An 18,906-nucleotide genomic window follows, 5' to 3' on the forward strand; every position below is an offset into this window, starting at 1 on the left:
AGGTTGCCCAGAGAAGTTGTGGATGCCCTAACCCTGGCAGTGCTCAAGACAAATGGGCCTTTGAGAAACGTGATCTAGTTAAAGATGTCCCTGCTCATTGTAGGGAGGAGAGGTGGATCATCTTTAAGACGATCAGGGGATTGAGGCTCTACTGATCTAGTGGAAGGTGCCTCTGCCTATGGGAACTAATGACCTTTAACATCCCTCTCAACCCAAACTATTCCATGATTCTGTACATGCAAATCAATCAGCCACTCCACCTACACTTGTGAAAGGAGACATCACTATAATATTGTTCTTATTACTAAATACCAGGTAGATAGAGTATGTCTGAGTCTTCTGTGCACTTTCCTTCATTTCTCCCATGTATTTTATGGAGATTAGAAATAAAAATATTTGGCACTTACACAACCAAAGACGTTCTTCCAACAGAAAGTAAATATCATTAGTTCTATCTTTCAGCAAAGGAATTGACATACAAACAACTGAAGACCTGATTTTTTGTGAAATGCCACCATTTCCCTTTGAAATTAATGAAAGCTGCAGGCTTTCTATTGCTCTGAAAACAAGGCTGTACATTACATTTCCTTCCCATTGACCAAGCCCACACTCTCAGCCACAACTTATGTATTCCTCACTTACATAGAAGAGCCAAAAGGCAAGACCAGGAGACACAAGTCTATAATATCTAGTGAGCAAAGGAAAATGGCAGTAACATATACTTACTTTTTCTTTGCTTCACTGTCCCCTGGCATTTGCCTTTTCTTTGGTGGTGGTGGTGGCGGCAACTCCTGTCTGGACTGTTTCACCACTATCTGTTCCTTCAACAGCGTTGTTTCTGCAGCCACCCTCTGTGAAACCTGTGACATCCCTATGCTTCCTACAGCTTGAGTCACCTACACAAAATAATTTAGTGGAAGGGTTAAATACCTTTTCCAACACAAAATTAATTGGTTTTGCTTAGTTCCTTTTATTCACCAGTCATAAAAGCCCATTCACTCCCACAAATGATGACACCTAGCCATCATGAGGCACCATCATAGATGCAATCCACAGAAAAACTTCATTATACTCATTTTACAGATATAAACCACACAACTCATTTCAACTAGAACTTCATGCCAATGCAAGTGAACCAAAATCAATAAATTAAGTATTCTATTTTCTTTCATAATTGCTTACTTCATATAAAGAATTAAGGTTCTTTACATTTATTTACATACAATTCTATATTTTATACTCTTATTCCATAAAATCAGGCCTAGATCTCAAAGAGCTGATACACAGTGCATTTGATCTAAAACTTCACTCAAGTCAATACAAACCTTCCAAATTCTTTAAAGGGTTATCATGTTAAGTCCCATGGGAATCAACCTGTAAGTTCCAAGTAGGTGCTTGATATTTAGGGTCATTGAAAGGATAAAGACAGGTTTTGGCACTCTCCAGCACTTTGACTCCAACACAAAAAAAATTAAAGCCACATGGCTGAAATTCACCCCTACACAGACTGCACAGCTCATTCCCTATACACTAAATGGATCGTGAATCAGTGCCACAGCCTTCACCATAACATTACAATATCACAAAAAAGGGGCGTATAAGTCATAAAACCGTCAAACAAAATTCTCACAGAAACCAATGGGAGTTTTGTCTGAATAAAAACATTACCAAGCACTCAAAGTACTAAAATAAACATTTAGCAATCCAGCTTGACTATCATCATTACATATCAAACGAACAACTACTCTATTTTCAACAGATGAGAAATCATACTCACAGAGCATAAATACTTGTATGACTCCCATTTATTTATCTATTCTGGGTTTGGGGTTTTGTCTGTTTTCTTTTACTATCAGATTTAATCCAGTCCCAGCACTCTTATAATGTTTAAAGGCATTTGCATTGATTGATAATACATGGCAAGCCTGCTTTACTCATCAGAAAAATGAGGCTTAATCTGTGTGAGAAAGGAGTAATAGTACTAGTCAGGTTAACAACTTGGGGTTTTGAAGATCAAAAATACAGACAGCTTGGTCAGCAGATAAAGTCAGCCCCACATGAAATAGCACTCACCTGCCCCTCCAGCCTGATGCTAAGAACTCCCCTGGGCAATTCTTGCTGACAGTACCAATGAGGTTTGCATACACACAGACATCTAAACAGCTAAGGAGTAATAAAGCCCTTCTAAGTACCTGGTTAGAGTAATCCTCCAGCTTCTGAACCAAACTATCCCACCTCTGAGTCAGTTCTTCTTGATCCTGATCGATTTTACTGGATGCTTTGCCGCTCCCAAGGATTTGGGCCACATCCTGACCTAGCTCGTTCAGCTGGTCTAGTGTTTGTCTTTTCATACCCATGTCCTCTTTCAAAATCTGAAGTTAAAAAAAAAAGAGGAAAGACAACATCAAGTATTCTGCCACATGTTAATTTTTAATTCCATGGTGCAGGAAGGGAATGTACTGGCTCAGGTAGTACATTCTGAAACTTTCACGGTTTCAGAACAGTGCTCTTGTGTACCAAAGCACTAATAGACACCTTTAAAGAGCGCATCCTTGAAACAGCTCCTAGAGCAGTCAGTAATATCTCTTTAGTAACAGTTACGAATTATTAGTGCAGGTACAAGCTACAGAAGTGTATTTAAAAAAGAACAAAACCAAAAACACAAACCACAAACCCACACTTTGGAAAACACAGCTGACTGGTGGCCTGCAATAAACTCCAAACCCTGTCAAAAAGCCAGGATAGCTGTTTCAAAGTTTGGCACGCCAACCTGGAATGACCACATAGTAAGTTGTACAAATCTTTTAAATTCAAGTTATAGAATCTGGCAAGGAGACAGCATCATCCTGGCTTCCAAAGCAACATTTATTCACAGCTCCTGTTAGGGTCAAACTGGTTATTTATCATTCATTTAGTCTACGAGACTTAACAGACTAGAGCAGGACAACAATACTCACAGCTAGCTTTCGAACATTCACACTCAGGTCTGTTTGATCTTTGAAGTTGCTTGTCTGGACCTTACTCAAAGCCTCTTCTTTCTCAGTTAACCAAGCTTTCAGTAAGCACTGCAGGTCATAAGAAAGACACCATAAGAAAACACTATGTTTGTCAAACAGCTATTTACAATTCCTTTCTTAATAACTTTGCATTCAAAGCACAGTGTTGAAGTCTTTATATGCAAGGCTTTCAGTTGGCATTAACAAAAAAAGTATATAAAAGGAGACAAAAAATATCAGACTATGAAGAAATACTTTCCAGTGAAATTTCAACAACACTGTTTCTCAATATACCAGTGTACCTCCAAGATATCCACCATAGAGTAGATAAAGGACTTATTTCAGAATTACACATACTAAAATACAAATGCTTCAATTCTCCAACCTTCCTCTTTGATTGAAAAACAGCCATAATAGATTTTCTCACAGAAGCTACACCACTGATAATCCAGAACTTTTAGCCTAGGCAGTGAGTCAAAGACTTGGCTGTCAATTATTCACCTCCCTGTTTATTGTACCTACTTGCAGGTGCAAAATAACTTCAGCTGCTGAGAGCTGGAGTGGTCTGCTTTGAATAATACTAACTCAGGGATCTGACAGTGCAATGCATTGCTGCTGCAGCCATTTCCATAGGGAGAACACCCAGCTCTCTACCAAGTTCCATGGCACAGCTGCTACTCCTCTGTGTTTAAAAATATAAATAAAAAGATATATGAAGGTAGATCTTTTTGTTGATAAACACTTCACAACAGTCTAGCTGTATATTTTTGGCATTGTCCCAAAACTGACTACAGCAAGTTTTGGGCCAAAAGGTTAAGGCAGTTTACATTGCCAATGTAAATCAATACACAAAATGTACAGACCACAAATACTATGGTAGTAGAAATGCCATAAGGCTGTGAGAAACAATTGTAACACCACACACTCTGGAAAAATCATGCTGGCACTTCAGCCAACATACTTTATGCATAAGAGGCTTAAAACCCCTTCAATGTATTCAATTAATTTCTGCTAAATCAGCAGTCAGATAACTCTCCTAGAAAACTGAAATAGAATTCCCAGTGCTAGGAGATATCTGGCACTGATTGAATAATTTGTTTCCTTAGTGGCAAGAACTGTGTTGACTTCATAATGTGGTTTCCAAAAAATTTCTAGGCAGCCACAAAAATGCTGATGCATCACTGCTGCTCATGTCTCCATCTGGTTGGGCGGAATGGAAAAAAGTGATAGAACCTAAGTCTTATTTACTTTTGTGTTAAAAATATTTGTATTAATGTTTTTAATTAGCTTCAAATTGTAATTCTGTAGGTCACTTAGTTGTTATGGACAGAAAATTCAAACACGTTAGTAATAAATGGATTATCCAGAGTTGAACAACAAATGAAAATGTGGGCCGATCCAAAGCAACTAAAATGAACTTCTCATTACTTATCTGACATTCTACATTAAATAAACACCAATTAATTTTTTTCAGTTTTACAGAGCAACAAAATTACATATAGATAAAGAAAAACTGAAAGCAAAGCAACTCCAATAGAAAGTGACAAAAATTAATCAGAGGACTGGAACACCTCCTATGAGGAAAGGCTGAGAGCATTGGGGTTGGTCAGTCTAGAGAAGGCTACAGGACACCTTACTGTGGCCCTTCAATACTTAAAGGGGCTTTTAAGAAGGAAGGAGACAGAACTTTTAGCAGGGCCTGTTGCAATAGGACAAGGGGTAATAGTTTTAAGCTAGAAGAGGGTAGATTTAGACTAGATTTAAGGAAGAATTTTACAGTGAGGGTCATAAAACACTGGCACAGGTTGCCCAGAAAGGTGGTAGATGCCTCACCTCTGGAAACATTCAAGGTCAGGCTGGACAGGGTCTGAGCAATCTGATCTAGTTGAAGATGTCCCTGCTCACTGCAGAGGAGCTGGACTAGATCTTTAAAGGCCCCTTCTAACCCAAATCATTTTATGATTCTACGACACTTAACAGTTTTGTTAATAGTTAATGAGTGGTCACTTTTGTCCGAATATAAGGGTGGAAGAGAACAGAAAACATGTTTACGAAGGGTCATCTAAACTGAAGGCACTGGAAGCCTGTACCCTGACACACAGAGCAAGGATTTTCAAAGAATCCTTATTTCTCAACTTGGAGACTTATCTGGACCAAGAGCTGCCAGAAAATGTTAGCACACAATTTTGTATATGTATGTAAACATAGGCCAATGAAGTTTTTGGAAGAAATAGAAATAGATACTTGGCATTGGACAAAACAGAATCTGAGCCTTGGGTCTCTATTAACAAGGTCACAAGTTGCAAATTCATCTTACCAATATACTGCAAATAGATATGGGAAGGGTCATGGAGAAACACAGACAACCCCCAAAAAAAGCAGACAAAACATCCCTGTCAAAGAAACCGGGCTGTAACTGATAGCAACAGCTATATCAGCACTGTTGTTCTACTTTCAAATGTCTAAACAATATGGGTGTGCTGCACAGTTTAAACAGTAGCTCACAGTGACAAATACCATCATTTAACACAATAAAATCATTTAATTAAAACCTTCAAAGGAAAAAGCCAAATTTCAAGTTGAAACACAAAAGAAGTACTAGCATTAGGCATGCAAATCTAACGTATAGTTGTGTTCTCATACTTTTAATGCCATTAGTTAATCTGTGTTTGAGCAGCATATTTTATGTAAAGCATGCAATATGAAAGCAAGACAAAACTCAACAATACTATGCTCTTCACAGTTCAACTGTTTGCCTAAACGCAGCAAAATGAGATGAACTACATGCTTCACTATAGAAACCAAATGTTTTGTTACCGATTTTGAACACAGTATCTATTGATTAGTTGATTGCAAAATTGTGTACACATCCACATTGGAAGCATGTACTCTTTAATTAGGAAAATTTCTGTAACTACCAAACCACCAAATACTTAGTGATTCACGGTTATTTCGCTGTTGCAGATATTCCCATTTCTTGGCCATTTCACAAGCTACTTTAGAAAGTTTTATAATCATAGAATGGTTTGGGTTGGAAGGGACCTTAAAAGATCACTTAGTTTCAACCCCCTCTGTGATGGGCAGGGACACCTTCTAATAGATCAGGTTGCTCAAAACCTCATCTAGCCTGGCTTTGATTGGGAAACCTCTCCAGGGATGGGGAATCCATGACTTGTCTACGCAACCTGTTCCAGTGTCTCACTTTGCTCAGTAAAAAACTTCTTCCTAATATAAAAAAATATCAGCTTAAAACCATTACCCACTGTCATATCCCTGCGCTCCCTGACAAAGAGCGACCCACCCCATTTTTCCTGTAGGCTGCCCCTTAAGTAGCGGAAGGCCGCTGTAAGGTCTCCCTGGAGCCTTCTCTTCTCTAGGCTAAACAAACCCAAATCTCTCAGCCCATCATTGTATAGGAGGTGCTCCAGTCCCCTGATCATAGTTGTGCCCTTCCCAGTTATACTGCACAAGGAGTTAAGCATTTTCTTAAACCAGAGAAAATACTTCTCTCATGCTGCACAGCTACTCCACTCCTCAAGAAACAGTGGAACTCAAACAACAAAACCTAGTTTTTCAAGGATTTTTTTTTGAGAGCTGTTAAATTCTACTAAGATGCTTAGGAGTTTTTTTGCTTTGTTGTTTTTCCTCCACCAATCTACCAGTCACTCTGTGGAACTGTAAAGCTACCAACCTGCTCTTCCAGCAGCTCCTGCCATAAAATTTGGATTTCTTGCAACTTGACCCGTCGTTCCTCAGTCCAGCGACAAACTGCTGTCCACCGCTCACCAAGCCTCTACAAAAGCAGGAAACTCATGAACATTCATGAGCCTCACAAGGAAACCCGAGGATCAGATATTCAAAAGCACAATTTCTACTTCACAGTAGCCTCTTTCTACATTATAGCTACTTCCTTGCCCGTGATCACCATTGTTGTATTGCACAAAGCTGGAGGTTAAAACTGTCAAGAGCATTCACCTACGGCCTTATCTCTGCTCTTGCTCAAGTCACTCAGCTACTCAATTGACTTCAAAGGCAGCGAACACACCATGAATTCTGTTTCAGTGAGTTGTTTCACACACCCTACACTTCAGGTTACAGTTACTAATTTCTGACAATTATAGGAAAATAATTCAAAATATATTCTCTAGATAAATTCTGCTCATGCCTTTAAATATTTTTCCCATCAGTTTTCAATTTCCTAATGAAAATTACTTAAGCAAAGTATCAGTTGTACACTACATGCCTCCCATTTTAATAGAAATGCTGAAAGGATATACTACAGCTTGACTCATCAGGAATTGAGCTTGAAAGTCAAAGCATTTTTTCCAGATTTCAGATTTGCTTGAGCAAAAATTTAGCAATCTTTACATTAATATTACTTCTAAAAAAAACATTACTTCAAATTGCTTTCTAGTATAAATTGTCTTGAAACAGAAAGGTTGACTAAAAATTATGTACAAAGGTTTTAAGGTCCTGCTACTACCACTAAAAAAAAGTTATAACATTTTACCTGCAATTGTTCCTCCAGAATAGCTGTTGCACTTTCCCCACTGCTTTCATCAACAATCACAACCATGTGTGTTAGGGAGTTTACCTTCACCTGTTCTGTCTCTAGGTCACTCTGCAGGCTCTAGAAAAACAAAGCAGATGCTATCAACTTTGAATACATTTGCTAACCTGCTATTTGGCCACAGTGACTAACAACTTCTGCAGCAAAGTACTTTAGATCCAACAGTTAAGCACAGAATTTACCACTGGGAATCACTGCACAGTTTAAATAAATCTAAGCAAAAGACTGCTAAAAATCAACCAAAAGCCATTCTGTCAATGCTGGAAAATATGGAGTGCTTTAAGCTGCATGCAAGGAGAATCATATTACAACTGCAAATGCACGTGTCTACTGTAAGTGTTTCTACTAAAAATATTTTTAATAAGAAAGTATCACACAGCATGCTAAACAATGAAAAATCACTAAAAACTTTCATCTTTCAATAGCTAGCAATATAATTCTCTTAAGTCTTAAGTGCTATCTTTGATCATGATGTTTAAAGACAATAGTTGAAAACTGAAGAATGCATACAGAACATACAGATAATTAAATATTCATGCAATTTCCAGAAGAACAGATAGCATGAAAAATCTGAAATCTCTGCAACATCAATATGCCTTTACACTGCTGTAAGTATCGCTTTTCATTCTACAATATTCTAAGCTACTTCGTGAACAACACACTTCAATCTCCCCAGACTTCGAAGACAAAGGACAGAATGCAAATGTGGGACAGGTAATTACATAGACTAAAAATATTCCACAGTTCTTGCCCTATGAGATGTGTCCAGTGATTGGGAGAAGGTCAAACTCAGCACTGAGTACAAAAACCAAAGCTGCAACCATGACAAGTACCAAAATGCCATCATTCACCTTCTAAACCCTGCAGGCTAGAAAGGCTGGACTCCCATCCAGAAGCTTGAGATGAAAACCACTGCCAAAACATTGAGCACAGAGAGCAGTGCCTATGCAACCCCTTAGGATGCCACATCAGGGTAACAGCAGGGACTAAAATCAGCAACTTGAGTGAGCTTTCCTAATAGCTTTAACTCCCGCATTATTTTAGCCATGCCTGCCAGTAATTAAAGGCAAGTTTGTACACAGTACATTTTACATTGTCCCTCACACCAATAATTCACCTGGGGACACCTCATTTTCTGCACAAACTGAAGGTAACAATTTTCCCTACAACTTCCACTTCCTGCATGGAGCAAAGAAGTTTCTGCTGTAGTGATCAGTACTTAAGCGTTCAATTAAAAAGACACTTGAGAAACTTCCAGTTCCTTTCCACCCCACCATCACCATTTTCCAGATATCAAATGCAGCCCTTCAAGCACAGCCACATGTGATTTCTGGCACAATCAAGTTTCTCTAAGGAACCCACCAACATACACATCTTTCAAATACTTCTCCCATAATATTAACTAAAAGGTTTACTTTGTGTTCTTCCAGCTGTTTTTGAAGAGATTCCAAGTCATCTGCTAAAAGCTGAGATTCCATCTTCTGAATACGTTCTTCTGTGACCGTCAGCCAGTCAGACAGCTGCTGCAACTGCTGCTTCTGGAGGTCCATCAGCACATCATGCAGACTGCAGTGGGAAGCACAGAGTTATTTCAGAAACAGTTTTCCCAAGAAAAAGAAACTAAGTTCTAGTTCCTACAAGAAAGAAGCAAGGCCATTCATAAACAAACTATCACCAGGCTAAATTTTCACCATTAAGCTAAGGAACACATTATTTAAATATCCTTCTTTCTTTCTCAAGAAAGTTAAATTACACAATTTATATCAGGGATTGTTTTACAAGAAGGATTTGCCACTAAGAGAGTCTCTGCTGAGAGCTGCAACAAGAAGCAGTTTCTCCCTTGATAACCCACAGGCCAGAAAAATTCTAAGTGATTTTAGCTGTGTTAACACACAGCTATCCATATCTACTGTATGCTTTGAGGAACTTAAACTACTGAAACAATATTAAAAACATTAATGTAACTAGTGCATGTAGATACTATAAATTTAGTCTGGCGCATTTACATAACAGTCAAAATACTTTATCAAAAATTTACATTAACGTATTTTGTTTCACCTTGGAACACACAAAAAAGGTGTATTTCGATGTCAAACTGAAATGTTAATTCTGAAAGTCTTACACATGGATGCAAATCAACTCCTCAGAAGTGCAGTAAGCACCTGAGGTCAGTCCTGCAGTTCCAGAAGAAGTTGCACAGCATGACTCACCGGGACTGCCTGTCCATGCTCTCCACCCTGAGCTCCTCCCAGCGGGAGTTCAGCAGTAGCATTTGCTCTTGGATCTCAAACTCCTCTTCGGGTGACAGATTTCCCTGGGCCACCAGTTGGTTCCCAGCCTGCAGGACATTGCCAACACTGCTCTGATGTGCAGTCAGTTCCATCATAAAACCCTGAAAATGGTACAACCAGCCACATCACCAATCTGTGAGTTCCTATGTGAGTCTATGAATTCACAAAAGTACTAACAAGCTGTCATGTTTGAAACAGTGCTGCAGAATGAGCTGGCACCAAACACTCAAGCACGGCAGACCCGTTCTTCTCTATGACAGGTTTCCATTAGCTACAAAAATTATGGAGCCAGTAAAACAGAACTAATTGAGAAAAAAGTACACCACCTCAGAAAAAGCTGCATAGAAGATCTTTTGAACAAATGCACCGAGAAAATAAAACAAACTTATCTATGGCCAACAGAACATGAAACAAGATTTGAAATATATCATAAGAAAGCAAATAGAACCTTATGAGTTAATAACATTAGAAATCCACATATTTACTATACATCCAGAACACTTCTTCCTTCAGTTTATGGTTTTAAAACTGTAGCACAAGGAATAAAATCTTTGTATTCATCAGCATTCAGATTTTACATTCAATTGTATACAGTAGGCTGACCAGAGAAAACAAACTTCTAACACAACACTTGAAGCTTCTAGCAACATTCAAACATTTGTTCAGACTTGGAACAGAAGTGAAACTAAATAATTTAAAAATGATAATTTGGAAGCAGCAACATATGTTTCTGAAATAAACTATGCTAATAATGACAGGGAGACTACTGAACTAAACTGACACAATTATCAATTTCAGCACTGCCCTCATCCAATAAGTGACATAAGGCTGACTAGGCCTTTTAGTAGCTGGCAGCAGAGAAGCACAAGTCAGCCTGGATCAGCCTTTGTATTACGAACACCAGAGAGCCAGCCACTAAAAGCTGGTTAAAAAAAATGCATGAAAGTCTCAAAGCATGTTCCACTCTAAGTTCTCCTTAAAAGATCTATTTCACCTTCAAGAAGCTATTCTTTTTCTACGACAAATTCACATTCAGTTAGAGATGCTTTTAGTTTAGCAAAAGGACAACAAAAACTGAGTGGCAGGTTTTGGATAAGGACTAGGAAATGGAAGTTCTGCAGTGCACATGCAAAAGGAGAAATGACAAATGAATTTAAGAGAAGCTTACTTCATGGGTGGAAAATTGCTCTTTGACTTCTTCAACATCACCAGATATTTCCTCCTGTTCCCGAAATGCATCCTCAGCTGACAGCAACCACGTAAGAACTTCTTCCAGAGCAACTTGGTAGCTATCCAAATCCATATCCACCTCTGTCACCGTGCTGGGAGTGTCTGCTCTAGAACTGCCCTGCTCCTCTTCAAGTGCTACAGCCTAGCAACCAAGAGAAAAGTGATGTCTTAGAACCAGATAGAAGATGCCTTCCCAAATAACTAAAAATAGAACAACTAAAATTCCTTTTAATCCTTCATAAACTTTTAAAAGCAATCATTGGGTACATTTTAATGAGAAGGGTGCCACAGTTGCCACTAATGAACTTAAATTTCAATCACCACTTTAAACTTCAACCACTCAGACATATGCTGGAGAAGTAGCACAGCAAGCTGTAGGCAATCCAGGAGATTCCTGGACTGCAAAGATAATTTCTTAGTCCAGCTGATAGAGACCACAACCCGAGGAGAAGTAATACTGGACCTTATGGTCACCAATACAAGTCAACTCAGTGACATTAGGACCGGTGGCAACCTGGGCTGCAATGATCATGCACTGGTGGAGTTCAAGGTCCAGAGGGATATGGGACAGGTGAGGAGTATAGTCGGGACACTAAATTTCAGGAAAGTAGACTTCCAGCTCTTCAAGGAATTACTTGATAGGTTCCCCTGGGACACGGTCCTCCGAGACAAGGGAGCAGAACAGAGCTGGAAAATATTTAAGGAAGCTTTCCACAAGGTGCTCAGTCCCCATATGTAGAAAATCAGGCAGGAAAGGGAAAAGACCGGCATGGCTGAGTCGAGACCTGCTATAGTTAAACAGGCAGTGCAAGCAGGGACAGGTAACCTGGGATGTCTATAGAGACGCTGCCCCAGTTGTGTAGGGATGAAGTCAGGAAGGCCAAGGCACAGCTGGAGCTGAACTTGGTAAGGGAAGTAAAGACTAACAAGAAGGGCTTTTACAGGTACATCAATCAAAAGAGGCAGATCAAAGAGAACGTATCCCCACTGATGACTAAAAACAGGGATCATGTACCACAGATGAGAAGAAGGCTGAGGTACTTAACTTTTTTGCCCCAGTCTGCACCGATAACTGCTTTCATTGTCCCTCCTGGGTCACAGGACAGCAAGATGATGACCAGGGGGTAGACCCTCTCCCACAGTAGAGGAGAATCAGGTTAGCAAACACCTGAGGAACCTGAACATATATAAGCCTATGGGATCTGATGAGATGCAACTGAGAGTCCTGAGGGAATTGGCAGACGTGGTTGCCAAGCCACTCTCCACGATATTTGAAAAGTCATAGCAGTCAGGAGAAATCCCTGGTGACTGGAAGAAGGGTAGCATTGTGCCCATTTTTAAAAAGGGTAGAAAAGACGACCCTGGGAGCTACCAACCTGTCAGCCTCACCTCTGTGCCTGGGAAGATCATGGAACAGATCCTCCTAGAAGATATGCTGAAGCACATGGAGGACAGGGAGGTGATTAATGGCAGCCAGCACGGCTTCACCAGGGGGAAGTCCTGCCTGACCAACTTGGCTTGGTGGCTTTCTATGATGGGGTAACCATAGCAGTGGACATGGGTAAACCAACGGATGTGATCTATCTAGACTTGTGTAAAGCCTTCGACAGTCCCACACAACATCCTCCTCTCTAAATTGGAGACATATGGATTTGATGGGTGGAGAGTAAGGTGGATAAGAAACTGGTTGGATGATCGTAATCAAAGAGTAGTGGTCAATGGCTCAAAGTCCAGATGGAGATCCATGACAAATGGTGCCCCCCAGGGGTCCATACTGGGACCAGTGTTCAATATCTTTATCAATGATACTGACAGTGAGATTGAGTGCACCCTTGGCAAGTTTGCAGATGACACCAAGCTGAGTGGTGTAGTTGCCAGACCGGAAGGATGGGATGTCATCCAGAAGGACCTGGACAGGCTAGAAAAGTGGGCCTCTGAGAACCTCACAAGGTTCAACAAGGCCAAGTGTAAGGTCCCGCATCTGGATTGGGGCAATCCCCATTTTTCAGTACAGGATGGGGGATGACATGCTTGAGAGCAGTCCTGCAGAGAAGGACTTGGGGGTGCTGGTCGATAAGAAGATCAACAGGAGCCAACAATGTGCGCTCACAGCCCAGAAGGCCAACCATATCCTGGACTGCATCAAAAGCAGTGTAGCCAGCAGGTCAAGGGAAGTGATTCTGCCCCTCTATTCCTCTCTTGTGAGACCTCATCCGGAATGCTGTGTCCAGTTCTGGAATCCTCAACATGAGAAGGATATGGAACTGTTGGAGCAGGTCCAGAGGAGGGCTACAAGGATGATCAGAAGGCTGGAGCACCTTCCCTATGAGGACAGGCTGAAGAGCTGGGCTTGTTCAGCCTGGAGAAGGAGAAGGCTCAGAGGAGATCTTATAGTGACCTTCCAGTGACTGAAGGGGGCCTACAGGAAAGCTGGAGGGGCACTATTCATAAAGGCTTGTGGGGACAGGACGAGGGAGAACGGGTATAAGCTGGAGAGGGGCAGATTTATACTGGACATTAGGAAGAATTTCTTCACTATGAGAGTGGTGAGACAATGGAACAAGTTGCCCAGGAAGGTTGTGGCTGCCCCATCCCTGGAGGTGTTCAAGGCCAGCTTGGATGGGGCCCTGGGCAGCTTGCTTTAGTGGGAGGTCCCTGCCCATGGCAGGGGGAGTGGAACTAGATGATCTTTAAGGTCCCTTCCGACCCTAACAATTCTATGATTTTATGATTTAAAATAAAGAATCTGAGTAGAATTTACAACTTTAATCTTGCTCATTTAACCGTGGAGATCTCACCCAAACAAAACCCCACCACTACCACAAGTCCTGTGGCAAACTCAGTTAAAGATTTCTGGCCACTGTCTCCAGCTTGCCAAGACAAAGAAGAAAAAAAGAAAGAGGCATAACAGGTGGAACTTTACACATCAACACACAGGACCTTGTATATGAATCAAAAGAAAAAGGAAGAAAGAACATTTTAAGGACATCACAGAGAAGATACTGTGATTCTTCATGTTTTCCCAGTTGTGTTGCCCAAGATAGAAGTCATGGTCCAGAGAACTGACAAGCCTAAAGATCAGCTAAAATCACAACTCAAGAGAAGCCAGGAAGACTTTAATGACAAATACCTGCTGCATGTTGAACTCTTCATCCTCACATTCCTGCTTGTATCTCCTTGGAAGGGTTTCTACCTCCCGGATGTCTTCCATGGTGACTTGCTTAGGAAGGACCTCAAACAAAGAGGTTAAATACATAATAATAGACTTCTTGTCTGGAAGCTGTACAGCAACATCTGCACCAAAAAAAATATAGGGAAAAATGAAGAAGCCCCTTTTCTAAATCATTACTTAGAATACAGTTAATACTTCATGTATAAATCACAGGTTCTATTGTTAAGAAGCCTTTAGTAAGCTTAAAGTTGAAAGGTCAAATTTGACATATTGAAAGCAATATGAAGGAGAAAGAAAAATGAAATACATTTGCAAGTGAAACCTCATTAAAAGTCATGATCTTTTTGAAGTAAGAGCCCAAACCTGCAGCTACTAAGGAATAAAATCTGCTTGGGGAAAATTATTCTGGAGCACCTCCCACCAAGAAACAGTATCCCACATAAACAAACATTTCCACTTAGGCTCTATACCCATTCCTAGCATTGTTCAATTCATTTCGTTACTGTTCGCATGTAAGAGTTTCACCAACTAAAATTCACTTACCTCTCTTATCTCTGTTTAAGAGTGTGACAAATTCATGTATCACTTTAAGGTGGTGGTGCATAAGTCTATAAAGTTTGAGAGCTTATCTTACAGAATGAATGTTTAGAGGCTCACTTTAAAGCAGAGCAACATCTCAGGATTTTAGAAAGGAGACAAGTTTCCTAGTAAGCATTCCTACTTGGAAGTACTTGCAGCGCCAGCAGCTACTGCTACTCAGTGTACATCAAGAACAAAAGATCATGAGCCCTTAAGCTAACCCATTCTACATAATGCTCTACTTCATCTGAAGAGAACAGACCTTTGAGGTACAATTCCTACCCAAACTAAAACAAAGGCAGAGTACCAACATCACCTGCTGTATACATATCCAATACCTGAAAGGACCTACAAGAAAGCTGAGGAGAGACTTTTTACGAAGGCTTGTTGTGATAGGACTGGGGGCAACAGCTATAAACTGGAGAGAGGCAGATTTAGATTAGACATGAGGAATTTCTTCACCACGAGGGTGGTCGGACACTGGCACAGGCTGCCCAGGGAAGTTGTGGATGCCCCATCCCTATGTTCAATGGCAGGTTGGATGGGGCCTCGCGCAGTCTGATCTGGTGGGATGTCCCTGCCCATGGCAAGGGTCTTGGAACTGGATGACCTTTAAGGTCCCTTCCAACCCTAACTATTCTATGATTCCATACTGTCTCTGAATGCTATGTCAATCTGAACCTTAACATTCAGGAAGATAAAGCATATACACACAGACATACTCTTATCCTACCATTTAGTCTTAAACCCACGTTTAAGGGCTTGAATCAAAATATCATCGAAAAAACTTGAACTTTTATTCATAGTAAATGTTAACAGAAGAAATTTCTTTAGATAGCTCAAAAAAGCTTCTAGTCAAGTAAAATAACTACAGCCCACCTTCAGAGTCCAAGAGTTTCTCAATTCCCAAGTGGTTCTTGGCTACGCTGAAAGCATGCTCCAGTCTCTCAACAGGGGACATCTTTATAACTTCATCCCAGCTGAACAGCTCAGGTCTGAAAGTAAAGACAGAACAGGAAAAGGAGTAAATTTTCTCTGAAGAAAAAAATCTCATACCATGCAGAATACAATGCTATGGATATGAAGGTAGCTACCTAATATAAACATAAGAGCATATACCGAAATGCTCTTTCAAAGAAACCATGCTTTTTTATTAGTGAGGATCTGGCAATCACAAATCAATTAAGTGACTGCATGTCCACAACAACATCCACCTTCCATTTTACATATACTATAAATATGCTCATTGACTGCAACAAGAGATTAAGTACTACTAACAAGAAAATACAACTCAAATTTATTCCCGAATGTTTTTTCAACTGTTTTTTTCATAGCATTACTTATACACATTTGTCAAGTCATTACAGTGGAACACAAAAGCCATAAGCCAGTATACTGTGATATGCAAAGATTCTGATAGAAACTAGTTGAATACTGGATCTCCATGCAAGAAGTAAAACGGATTACCACACAGATTCACATAAAGCCTTAACAGAGAAACCTACTTTGAAAAAAACATTAAGTGTATTGTATATGCACTACCTGCACACTGCCATGAGAAGACAAATTAATAAAATGCAATCTAGGTATTTACCTGTCAGCAAGAAAATTGTACCAAAGAGCAAAATTCAGTTTAAGGAGGAGTTAAGCTGATATTAGGAAATGAAAGAGACCAGCACAGTAAAACATTACGTGTCCTATTGCCTCATATAATTGTATTAAGTACCGTAAGCGTTAGAAAGTTACTAGATATTATAGCCAAGAGGTAGTATTGCTAACAACTGTTGATGCCCAAATCCCCTTATGCCTTACAAATGCCTTTTAAAGCTTCTCTTTCAAAGGCAACCTAAAGGTAAGCCCAGCTCAAGATTTCCCAGATGTGTCAGGAAAATGGTACTTCCCTGGCTAAAGGACTACTGTCCAGAGACAAAGTTGAATTCTGATATGCTGGCAACTGCCAGGCTCCCAGGAAGAGGAAATAAAAGGTTCAGAGACCAGCAGAGCCACGTAAGTTTCAGGAAGCCAGAGGAAAGCCCAGTTACTCAGTTAAGGTTTCCAGCAGAGGCTTTTGCTACTTAGAGCTCTGAAAAGGGCAGAGCTCAGACTTCAGATCCCACAAAGCCCAAGCACAGTCACAACACAAAAGGACAAAGCCTGAAACCAATTATGCTCTTCTCCTGCTTCACTCAGGTCGTTTAGGTCTCATACGCAAAGCTGGCACTCTTTCCATTACAAAGCTTCACACATCCAGCAGCAGAGCTGCTCCACTACCAGCAATTATGCCTACATGAAAACCACCAGTTCAGCTCACATCATGCAAGGAAAGGGCTCGGTAATACTTCTGCTAAACTCCAGACCTTTGCTAGTCTTTCCAAACTTACAGGAGCCCTCAGGGTGGTGCCAGCACTCCCCATGCATCCATGCAGGCTGAACACAGGCCAGCTCTGGTCCACAAGGCACATAGGTACATCAGGGCAGAAGTGTCCTGAAGCCAGCAAGCTTGTGACAGAGCCTGTTATTTCAGTCAGCACAGGCTGAATGGGCACTTAACAGAAGAGGCTCAAAGCAAACACATGATTTGCAAACACTTTGTATCTGCTGGGCATACATATGGGTGTTTGTAAAACATTTCTTATGACAGATACCTGGTGGCTAGCAGGTCTAGTTAAATTCTAATTAGTATCATAATCATCAACAAGCATTTTAACATGTTAATGGTAAGAACAACCCTTGCAAAGCAATGGTCTGAATTAATTTAAAGCATGCTGGATTAGAATGGATTGGCCAGAAGCATATTCCAAAGAAAATATTTTTTAAAAAAAGAAAGAACTGGTATGTAAGTTTCATAGGCATCTGTAATGATCATTTCTTTAGACTACCAAAGAGTTCTCCAAAAATCAGAAAGAACACAAGAAATCTGTGCAAAGAAGCTTTAAAGAGCACTCTTTATAAAGTATAATGAACAAACTAATTACCTGAAGTATTGTTACCCTTTGAATTTTCTGCTCTTCTCCTGAAAGAACTGCATGCATTGTCTTTCAAGTAACATATATTCAAAAACTAAGAAAAGCTACAGAGCCTGTCATATTCCTTGATTTTGAAGTTTGTGTCTTAATACTAAAGTGATATGGCAAACTGGGATTTAACAACTGTTTCACTTTTCAGGGAAGGTAGAGCAGAAGGAAGGAAGTACAGGGGAAGGAGGTGGTCAACCCCATCCCACCCTGCAGAGACTCGTTGAGTACATCACTGTGTAATACATACTATTAAATGGGATGTAAACCCACTTCAGTCAGCAAGTGTGTATGCACGTGCAGGAACTGAGACTTACACTGCTGTCTTGGATCCATACTTTGCAAAGCTCTGGCAATATCCTTCCACTGCTATTGTTACCACAACAAAAACAAACCACATATCACCAAAACAAACTAGAAGTTATCAAATGCACAAGTATGAAGACACAGGGGAAAAAAGCTACTTGCTCTTCACTAGGTTCAAGATCGGTTAACATTTACTGCTTACTTGTGTCGGTGGATGACAGCATTAAAAGCAAGTCCATCTGTCCAGCTCGTGGTGAAGTTCAAAACATTGACTTGACTGTAAGGCCTCGTGGACTGTCGCACCCAGCTCAGGAGGATCTTCTCACTGTTGGTCTGCTGCAAATCTGACATGATATTCTTCATGACATCCTTCACCTGCAAGACAGTAGCAACTACACCTTACAGACATGTTCTCCACTTTTCCTACTTACAAAAACTTCAAGCCAAGCTATTTCAGATCAGGCCTTTCCCATGAAAGGCTATGAATCAAGCTCCAAGAACTCCCATGAAATCTGTGAATAGGAGTCTCAGGCCATCTTTGAACTCTACTATTAGAAGAGCCAGCAATGGTTCATGTCACTTATTAGTGACACATTACTCTTACACCACGATTCTCTCCCCTCTCACTCTTGCCTGTGCTAAGCATGGGTTTTAGTATTTCTCACCGTCTTGTGCTAGGGTTCCACCAGTAAGCAAAGCTCTAAAAAGCAGCTTACAGAGGTTTTCTGCAAGAGGAGGATAACTGTTC

General features: G+C 40.4%; 1 protein-coding gene across 1 annotated transcript in view; it reads right to left on the reverse strand.

Moving 5' to 3' along the window:
* Positions 1–18,906, reverse strand: part of UTRN (utrophin) — a 336,261-nt gene that overhangs the window by 274,913 nt on the left and 42,442 nt on the right. Inside the window, exons 6-16 of the mRNA XM_054061674.1 lie at positions 18,361–18,533; positions 15,718–15,833; positions 14,218–14,381; positions 11,026–11,229; positions 9,777–9,958; positions 8,982–9,132; positions 7,507–7,626; positions 6,688–6,789; positions 2,958–3,065; positions 2,193–2,372; positions 727–896 (exon numbers count right to left, since the gene is read on the reverse strand). Coding sequence (XP_053917649.1) covers positions 727–896; positions 2,193–2,372; positions 2,958–3,065; positions 6,688–6,789; positions 7,507–7,626; positions 8,982–9,132; positions 9,777–9,958; positions 11,026–11,229; positions 14,218–14,381; positions 15,718–15,833; positions 18,361–18,533 — 1,670 coding nt within the window. The remainder of the gene's footprint in view (positions 1–726; positions 897–2,192; positions 2,373–2,957; positions 3,066–6,687; positions 6,790–7,506; positions 7,627–8,981; positions 9,133–9,776; positions 9,959–11,025; positions 11,230–14,217; positions 14,382–15,717; positions 15,834–18,360; positions 18,534–18,906) is intronic.

Source organism: Cuculus canorus, chromosome 3 (genome assembly GCF_017976375.1).
Source record: "Cuculus canorus isolate bCucCan1 chromosome 3, bCucCan1.pri, whole genome shotgun sequence".
Taxonomy (NCBI): Eukaryota; Metazoa; Chordata; class Aves; order Cuculiformes; family Cuculidae; genus Cuculus; species Cuculus canorus.